Source organism: Centrocercus urophasianus, unplaced genomic scaffold (assembly GCF_019232065.1).
Source record: "Centrocercus urophasianus isolate 14NV4802_14NV808 unplaced genomic scaffold, USGS_Curo_1.0 seq_73, whole genome shotgun sequence".
Taxonomy (NCBI): Eukaryota; Metazoa; Chordata; class Aves; order Galliformes; family Phasianidae; genus Centrocercus; species Centrocercus urophasianus.
In genome coordinates this window covers 856437-866083 of record NW_024885344.1, presented here as the reverse complement: position 1 = coordinate 866083, position 9647 = coordinate 856437, and the positions used below count along the sequence as shown (strand labels likewise).

At 49.1% G+C, this 9647-nt stretch overlaps 1 protein-coding gene and 1 non-coding gene across 2 annotated transcripts; both read right to left on the bottom strand.

Moving 5' to 3' along the window:
* Positions 1-3388: 3388 nt before the first annotated feature.
* On the bottom strand, positions 3389-9071 carry RPL3 (ribosomal protein L3). Its single transcript, XM_042838029.1, has 9 exons — positions 9031-9071; positions 8116-8308; positions 7519-7687; positions 6506-6641; positions 5577-5763; positions 4916-5178; positions 4346-4441; positions 3978-4097; positions 3389-3505 (listed from the first exon to the last, which is right to left on the bottom strand). The coding sequence occupies exons 1-9, from the start codon at positions 9031-9033 to the stop codon at positions 3461-3463; spliced, it is 1212 nt and encodes a 403-aa protein (XP_042693963.1). The 5' UTR covers positions 9034-9071; the 3' UTR covers positions 3389-3460.
* On the bottom strand, positions 5379-5471 carry LOC122170881. The gene has a single exon (XR_006171875.1). It is a non-coding gene; the product is annotated as a small nucleolar RNA U83B (small nucleolar RNA).
* Positions 9072-9647: the final 576 nt, after the last annotated feature.

Sequence of the window (9647 nt, the reverse complement as noted above, 5' to 3'; positions counted from 1 at the left end):
ATGGTGGCCATCCCAGCCCTGCACCCATGCTTTATGAAAAAGGTGGTGTGGTGGGGGATACATTTAGTCTTCTTCGCTTCATTCCATGGCTGCCACAGCAACACCGCCTGGTTGTCCAGCTTGGTGATGGCTGTGGGGACTTCCCAAAAGCCACGTGGCCTCCTGTAAGTCCTATGCCACCCAGTGAGTTGTGCTGCATCAGGGGCTGGAGGGACAGCGGTGCTGCTGTCTGAAGGTCCCTTTGGGTCCCTTTGGGTTCCGCTGAGTGTGAAGCTAGGGGCTGGGGTCCACTGTGCTCAGGGGCCCTACGAAGCAAACAGCAACTTGAAGAGGCAGTGAGATGGGGAGCAACAGCCTCCAACCTGCCTGCTCTGACCCACAGACATGTGCTGCTGGGCTCAGTGTGCACTGCGTGAACCCATTCTCACCACCCCAGGGCACGTTCATGATCTCCTCTTCCATGTCGAGCACGATTGAAGCTCAGAGCCTGTCACTCAGATCAAAGGCGCGGTGTCAGCTGGGCTGTTTGCGGAGCTAATTGCAAGAGCCAAGACCCCCAGCTTGAACCCACTCCATGCCCCCCGGGCAGCCTCACACACTTCTAACGTCTCTGCTGGAGTGTCACAGCTGCACCTCGTTTCATCTCCAGTGAGGAAAGGCACTGGGAAGAGCTCCGACCCAGATGTGCTGCGGGAAGCTGTGAAAGCGGCCCCCCCCCTGATCCTAACCCCCGTGCTGCCGGCAGCTGGGGAGTGCTGGGGCTTTCAGGTGCCGGGGGTGAAAGTCGGCCTCACTTCCCAGCCATCCAGCTGGGGCCAGGCATGTTCCCACAGTTCTGCTTGCTCCCCAAGGCTCAAGGACAAGCAGGTCTCCCCGAGCATCGTCAGGATGCAGGATCCTCCCTGACCTTCTGACCCACAGATATGGCTGGGGTTGGCAGTGATAGAAAAAGCTCAGAGTGAAGATAAGTGATTAAAATAATAGTATCAGCAATAATAATAATGATAAAGATCTTGGCTCCAGGGAAGAAAAGCCCATCTTTTGTCCCCTGGCTGGGGGACAAATGTGTGGCCTGCTTTGACTTCCAAGCATTTCTATGGGGACTGTCCTTGTCATCCTGGATGGACAGATGGATGGAATGAGGGATGGATGGGTGGAAAGGGATGGAGGGAGGGGTAGATGGAGGAATGGATGTGTGGATGGAGGGGGGGGATGAATGGAGGTCTGTAGAAGCGGGAAGGCTCAGGAGATGAAAGTCACACCTATGTGACAGAAGCACAACTTGGTGCTCCACAGCTTCTCCCATCCATGTGGCCCTGCCATGATCTCAGTTGCTTTGCACCTAAGCCTGGTGTTCTGTACCACGCAGCTTCCAATCATTTCAAGGAGCACTAGGTGACCAATCTCAGTCAAGTGGGGTTTTTTCCCAGTAGGGCACAACTGGACTTGGGGACAAGTGTCATGGACACCCTCTGCCACCACCTTCTGGAGAGGGACGAGCGCCATCTCCTGACGTTGGATGTCCTCCTGTCCCCAAGTTTTCAGGAGGAAAAAGGATTAAAAAAATACTTTTGCAGTATTGTTTTCTTACCCAGTCAGTGTTTTAACAGCAACCACCACTTCAAGCATAAACTAATGAAAGCTTGGCACCAGGTCCCCAGCTGAATGAAAGAGCTCCTCCTGTGAGATGGGCGCTGAGTACCCCTAACACAGATGGCATTTCTTCAGGATTGCTTCTTTTTAATTAGGTGCTAATTTGACTAAAAATGCCCCCATTGTCATTACTGCTTTGAAATAAACTCACCAGCTTCTTAGCTGCCACTGGAGACCCTGCCACAAAGCGCAGTTTGGGAAAACGAGAAGGCCTCTGAGATTTTGGAAGAGGCAGAATTAGCAGCGCATATTTCATCATGGGTTTTCATCCCCAGCAGCTCACTGCTAATCCCAGTCCCCTCCGATACCTCAGGCTGGTCTGATCAAGTAGCAGCAACAGGTACGGCTGGCTAAGAGCTCTGCATACGTACATGCGTGAAATGATCAACTCACAGCCAACCAAAAAGAGCAAGGCTCTCTAAGGGAAACCTCCATCTTCAGAGCTGCTCACAAAGCTGTCACCTTGAGATGGCTGCTGGTTGGAAATCCCACTTTCCTGCACTGGAGAATTACTAATTTAGGATTTCATTCTACCTGCCTGCCAATTTGAGGGGACTTATGAAAAAAATGAAGTTAAAATTGGTCGCTGAGACCTCTCTTGTTACACTTGGCTGAAAGCAGCCAACAGGTTCATGTGTTAAGCGAGGCTGACAGCGAGCCAGCCAGATTGTGCAGTCATGGAGTCTGGTTTCTAGGGAAACAAGGTAAATGTTTTTCCTCCTCCTGGCCACCTTTTAACTCTTAGAAGGTTCTTACGCATCACGGTGAAAAGTATTTTCTACATCCATCCTTTTCCATTCCTATCAAAGCAAATAGCATTGCTCTGGATATATCTCAGTGCAGATCCACGTGCCAATTCATTTGGTGTGTAAATCTGGAGGGTTATTGCCTTAATCACAGTCTCCTCTCCAATTATGGGCAGCAAAGGCTACACCAGCACAGTTATCTAAATTTACATGAGCCTTCAGTCAGGCTATGGCCCAAAGCACGAGTGATCTCACTATTGTGGCTGGAGGCACCCAGGCGCTCAGGGCTGTGCTGCCTTTCTTGGTATAACACCACAGCTCCCATAAACGCAACGCTTGTCAGGACTCCTGCTATAAAGAGCTGAGTCTGTGCACAAGAGCTGCATCTCCAATCCTACACCAAGGAAACCCAGCTGGGAACAGCAGCCAAACTGCCCCCCTCCCCCCAAGATCAGAGGAATATTTTCAGCCAGCCGGTAACGCAACACCAGCAGCACACACAGCACTCCCTCCTTGGCATTAGACTGAGGGATCATGGTGAAAATATCGCCCTCCTCTCCTCCCAGGCAGGCCCATTTCCCATCACCAAGAAGCTTGAGAGTACTACTCAAGTTCCATTTGTCACTTGGAAGTGCCAGCCACCCACTGCAGGCACTTATGCAAAATTCAGTGCTGTACCAACTACCTAAAACAGTCCCATTAATTTTAACAGCAGTTCAATGCAAAGGAGCCCTAGCTGCCACGCAGAGGATCGGTGTTTGCAGCTCCCAAGGTTTTCTACATTACTTCTCACAACCACATAGAGCCCTGCTCTGCACCAAAATCTTCTCTGGGTGAGGAGAGCAATGGCAGTTCCTTACTCATTACAGGAATCCTGTTAGAACTGGGGTATTGGTGACTGGGAGGTTTTTGTTTAGTTGATCCCATGCATAAGACCTGCAGCCAGAGTGCCTGACTTGATGCAGCTATATGTAAACCAAGAAACAAAGTTAGATTCTTTAAAATCTTTATTTTTTGATCTGGCAGCACACAGGCTGCAGAACACAAGACAACTCTACAGATTAAGCTGCCTCCTCTTTTGCAATACGATCTTTCTTGAGTGGTCCCTGGAAGAGAAAAAAGAAGAAATGTTAACAGTCTATTCCACTGATAACCACAACCAATTAACTTTTTGCAGTTTCATTAATTTCTTTTTTTAAATAAACTCTTCTCTGCTTACTACAAATAAAATGCCTCAATGATGCCACATGCTGGAAGCAAAAAGCTTCAGCAGAAAGCCAAACTTGACAGGCTGCATCAAATTAGACTCCAAATTTAAGTAAGAAACGTTGGTGCCACCTAGTGGGGAAGCACCTGGGCATCTACCAAGCTGCTAACCAGCACACTGCCCTTGCAAAGGACTGACACTGAAGCAGCACAGGGACCACAGCTCCACTTCCTCGCGTGCCACATGGCAAATACCACCCACAGTCCACTGCAAACACTACCACCAGGAGCTGCTTTAAGCCAAAGGCAGTGCCACCACAAAAAGATGTGTGCAACACCGAGAGACTTGCCAGCTTTAGAAAATATCCTTACCATGAAAGACTTCTTTTCCTCAGCTGTCTGGAAGCGGCCGTGACCAAATTTGGAGGTTGTGTCAATGAATTTCAGGTCAATCTTCTCCAGGGCCCGACGCTTGGTCTGCACAAGCAGGGACTACAAGAGAGATGCCAGGTGAGTCCAGCAGCAGCACCCTTTCAACCTCCTCATCATCACTTAAGTCACTCTGACTTCCTATTTCAGTTGCTATTACACAAGGAGCATTTGCTAACAAGCCAACTCATAGTTTGTACAGCAGTGATCAGCCCCCACCAGCCAAGAATCTAGGAATCCCCACAGCAGCAAGCAAAGATACTTGAACCAGAGGCAATGCAGCTGACAGAAGCTGTTCCAACCCTACTCACCTTGCGCAGGGTTAGGACCCTCTTCTTGGTCCCAACAACGCAGCCTTTCAGCATGATGAAATCATTGGTCACCTCACCATAGTGGACGAAGCCACCCTGGATAGGGAGAAAACAGCGCACGCCGTGAAGTGAGATCAGCCATTACATGTGCCCACAGCCTGAGGATCCTGCACCAATTCTGGAACTTGGCCATTCTTTCACTCACTGAGAACCCCTTTTTCTGTTGTCTTTCACTGTAGAAGTTTCTCGCTACAGCAGTTTACCTGCTGCTATATGAATTCTGCTAGGAACACTGGCAATGTTGAGGCTGACAAAAAAACCTGCTTTCATGGCTGAATTACTCCTTATTTACATGTGTCATTCCTAGCATCCTTTAATACAGTTGCCAATTATTAAACGCAGTAAGCAAAAGTTACGCAAGTCAATACTGAGAATGACTCAGCAGCACCACCACCCACAACAGCTGAGTTTTTTTCCTCAAGTGCTCTTCATTCAATCGTTTCACATCTTGTACCACACCCAATTGCCTCAGAAGACAGCAACTCTTTCCACACAGCTGTTACAACTCACCAGAGGGTTAATGCTCTTGTCAGACAAGTCATAATCAGTCGACGCATTGTTTTTGATCAGCTTTCCATCCTTGATTTGGTAACCCTGGCCAATCTTGTAGATTTTCTTGTTGATTTCGGTCCGATGGTGATACCCTTTCTGACCAGCACGGGCCACAGAGAAAGCCACACGAGCAGGATGCCACGCACCAATACAGGCCACCTTGCGCAGACCCCTGTGAGTCTTGCGAGGCAGCTTCTTGGTGTGCCAACGGCTGGTAACACCTGGAACAAGAAACCCAAGCAGTGTTTATGTTTCTTGTCAAGCTGTGACGACTTCAGTTTTCAAACCGAGCTCAGAAGACCTTTTGAGCACTGTCCCTGAGCAACAGAAGGGAAGCCTAGACATAGCACTCCAGGAATTGCTCTTCTTGAAGCACACTGCCCTAAAGTTGTGCGTGTTCCCTCCCTGGCTGTCCCTAGGAAGTGTTCTCAGAAGGAAGGCAGCATGGAATGACTCCTCACGGATGTCAGGCGCTGTGCCCAGCGCTTATTCCATGGTTTCATCACCGAACTGTGACAGCAATACCTGCTCAGCTCTTGGCCCACTCAGCTGTGAGAACCAAAGGCCAGGATTTTATTAAAACACGCGCTCTGACTCCACAGAGCTTCCATGTAATTACCTTTATATCCCTTGCCCTTGGTGACTCCAATGACATCTATCATCTCATCCTGGCCAAAGACACTTGACACAGGGACCTGCTGTTCCAGTTTCTCCCGAGCCCAATCCACTTTCTCAGCAACAGTGCCACCATTCACCTGGATCTCCATCAGGTGAGACTTCTTCTGTCTCAGGGGAAGCAGACGCATCTGGAAAACAAAGGATGACATTCAGTTTCTGTTCCTCCAGATTGATCTTGTATCAACTATTCCAGTACCATTCCAGTCTGGCCTGATCTTTTTTTTTTTTGTAACTGAACAGCAGCCACATTTATAGTCCATATTTAGAAGAGAGGGATTGATAGGACTACTAACAGCAGCTTCAATGCTGTCTTTGGTGTCTAATATTGGAAACCAGTTTATTAAAATCAGCCAAGTTGTAATTAGACATCTTACTGTGCTTATAGCTAACTCATAGATTTAATTACACCTTAAGAAAGCCTGACACAACACTCAACAGCCAGACAGACACCAGCACCATTCAAAACACCTCCTCCACTGGCTCCCCACAGAAGCCACTGAAAGCCTGAGTAACTCCAACCCCTGCAGAACAGCTTCAAACTCCACGACCGCACAAAGTTAAGTATCTGGTCTATTTCCATCTGTTGCTGAATTGAGAGCCAGGCATCAACAAGGACCGAGTCCAAGCAGTGCTCATTACAGTTCAGCCTCTTTTGAGCACAGCTGTAGAAGACTGTCTGTGGTTCCCCTCAAGGCTACTCATGCACACTGTGAGTGTACACTTAATACAGAATGAAGACCATTGGGATTCAATGCTTAACAGTTATCATTACACTGCGGGGTGGGTAGAAATCTCACTGCTGAGACTGACCAGGCTTTATTCTTGCCATCTCAGTTGTTCCTACTGTGTACCTGAACTCTGGAAACTTACCTGAGTGTGAGCCATGACTCTAATAACCTGGCAGTATTTCTTCATGCTATTGAAATCCTTCTCCAACTGCTTTTTGCCCTCGTCATCTTGCCATTTCTTGCAGTACTTGGTGAAGGCCTTCTTCTTGGATTTGTGCCTTCAGGAGCAGAGCAGAGACAAGGTTTGGCTAAGCCCTTCATCGATCCCGCAGGGAAAGGGGACGAGCGGAAGGAGCTGCCACCTTAGCCAGTTGTGGCTCATTGCCAGCTTCTAAGCAGTCTTTTCCACTGGCAAGCGGAGCCTGGAGCTCATCAGACAAAGGCAAGATTGCCAAAGCTGAGCGGAGCTGCCATGAATCCCAAAGCACATTAATATTCACAGTACAGAAGACAAAAGACTGTAGAGAGATGTCGAACAATAACAGAAAAACAGATCTTTAAAGCAATTGTGTCAGATGACTGCTATCTGCTACACAACACTGCAGTTTCCCCCCGTAAGCCTGAGCCATGCCTGACAGTAAGGTCATCACTGTAACACCCGTGAGACAATCGGCGCACTACTCTGACATTTTCCCTGCCTGCAAAGTTCATAAACAAGCTGTGAGCTCTAGACACGCTGGAGCCACTCTCAGGCAAATTGTGCATACTTGAAATCACAGCAACAGTGCCCGGAACAGTAATCAAAAGTAACATTCATCCTCCCCTTTCCTGAGAAAACAGGGCTACAGTCAGGACTCGACATTCAACAACAAACGCCAAAGGCGATTTCCTTATGTCCGCCCGTCGAAGTATCATCACATGTAGCCTATTAAGGAGAGCTCAGGCCAAAACTAGGATTGTCAGCCCGTGTCACCAATAGCACTAATGCTAAGCTGTCACCTTCCCAGAAACCCCGCTCTGGCACGCCATATTATTACACTGGCTCACACTAAGGCCAAATGCCACCAGTGGAAAAGCTGAATCAAGAAGCTACACTGCAGTAATTTGCAACCTAGAAAAAAAATAGGTCAACGAGTGAAAGTCCTGCTCTCTTACCAGTTCTTGTAAAAGCGACGCTTACACTCATCGCTGATGTGCTCAGCAAAGATGGTCTTGAAGCTGCGGAGACCACGAGGAGTCTGCACATAGCCCACAATGCCCACAATGACCATGGGAGGAGTCTCTACTATAGTGACTGCCTCAACCACCTCCTTCTTGTTCACCTCTGCAGTGAGACAGAAATATGGGTTAACACCAGCAGCAGCAGCTCTTCCTCACTCTCAGACAGTTTCAAGCGTAAAGGAGACAAATTCCTTTCACAAAGGTATGATGCAGGTGATTTAATTAGACCTGTCCATCAAGAAAAATCCTTAAATAGCACATTAGAGTACAGCTAAACTAAAACATGAGGCTCCTGTGCAAGTTGTCGTGCATGTCAGAAAGAGGACCACTAACAAGACAACTAGTGCCAGATCTTGCTGCTAGATATCATTCATGAAGTAGGAATGGTTTGGGATGCTTTCTTTATACCTCACCCCACTCAGCAGAATCACCTACTGAACAAGGTGCGAAGCTAAGGCAGGATTAAAATTCACAGCTACCTATGAGAAGTAGGTTATCTTTTGCCATTCATAAGGGAAGAGTCATACGTACTGGACCCAGGTCTGTCGACTTCACGGACAATGTGAGTCATCCCAGCTTTGTACCCCAAAAAGGCAGTGAGATGGACAGGCTTGCTGGGATCATCTTTGGGAAAGCTCTTCACCTTGCCCCTGTGCCTGCTGCTGCGCTTACGGGGCAGGAAGCCCAGGGACCCATGCCTGGGAGCTGAGAATTTGCGGTGAGACTAAAAAGAGAAAATAAATATATTATGCTTACTTCAGAGATTCACTAATATCCAATATGCAAACAGTAATAATGAAAAGGCTTTAAAAAATGCACCAGCACAGAAGTTGCATTAAGAAGCATATCAGTCTCCAAAAGGGCTTTCTGCTGGGATTGAGAACCTCGTGGCAAGGCCCAGAATGTAGTTCTGACTCTTAAGTAAGACTAAAGGCTGCCAGCACAATACCACTGCATGGGAGCAACACTCCTCACCATGCAATTCGATCCCACAGCTGAAAGAGGGATCGTTATGCAGTTATGCGGGCACTCGGCTCCTCTCCACAGCCACGCCATTCAAGCAGGAGCCAACATCGGCACTCCTGACCTTGGAGCACACCGCGGCCTCGCTATCATGGCAAGCAGCCCATACTGCCGGCAGTTCCTCGGAAAAACACCCCAGCCCCTTCTGAAAGAGGCACGCAAACCTCACCAGTGACCACGAGCTCGCAGCTGCTCTACCACCTCGACAGAAATCCCACACTCGCGGGCACCAGGCCCGCCCGCGATCCCACGCTAAGGCCTCGCTCACCCACGGTGACAGAGCCCCAAAATGAGTTCCGCATCACCTCCCGCAGGGGCGGTGAGGCAGCTGGACGAGGGCCTGGCAGCCACTGGGGCAGGGATGGCAGCGATACCAGAGGGATTGCAAGGCCGGGCCCAGCCACCGCCAGGACGCGCACCCACCATTTTGTCCCCGCGCCGGGCCGGAAGGAGCGAGGAGCTGCGCGCACGCTGTATTTATAACCGCCCCCCCCCCCAGGTGACGCAACACGCCGTCAGCAAGATCTCGCGAGAGCAAGGGGGAGCGCAGAGCTACGGGAGGGGAGCGGGGTCAGAATGGTGGCGAAGGCGCAGCAGGCTCGCACTGGGATAGCGAGCGCCATCTTGTCCCGGAGAAAGCATTGACATTTCTTAGGTGCTCACCTCGTCTTCTTCACCCGCTGCTGCTACGCACCTATGTCTGCGTCCCTCTTTCCACGTCGACCTGCTTTTTCCAGGCGCCAGTAAGGCTTGGCAGGGTGAAGGAAAAACAAGGAGAAGGTGTCCTTGCCAAATAAATATCGGGAATATCCTCCCAAATAAAATTTGGGAAGAAAAAAGGAAGGACAGGAGGTCCCTGCAAAGTAAATTAAAGAAAAAGCTGAGAAGAAGAATTTCAGTCACAAGGATCTGGTTAAAAAAACTTACACACAGTGGATGCTCCCTATGGGTTCTCGTTATTCAAATGAAGAGAGCTGAAGACTCTATTCTGTCTCTTTTTTGATAAAGATGATTGAGCAAGCTGATTGCAGCAGAAATTT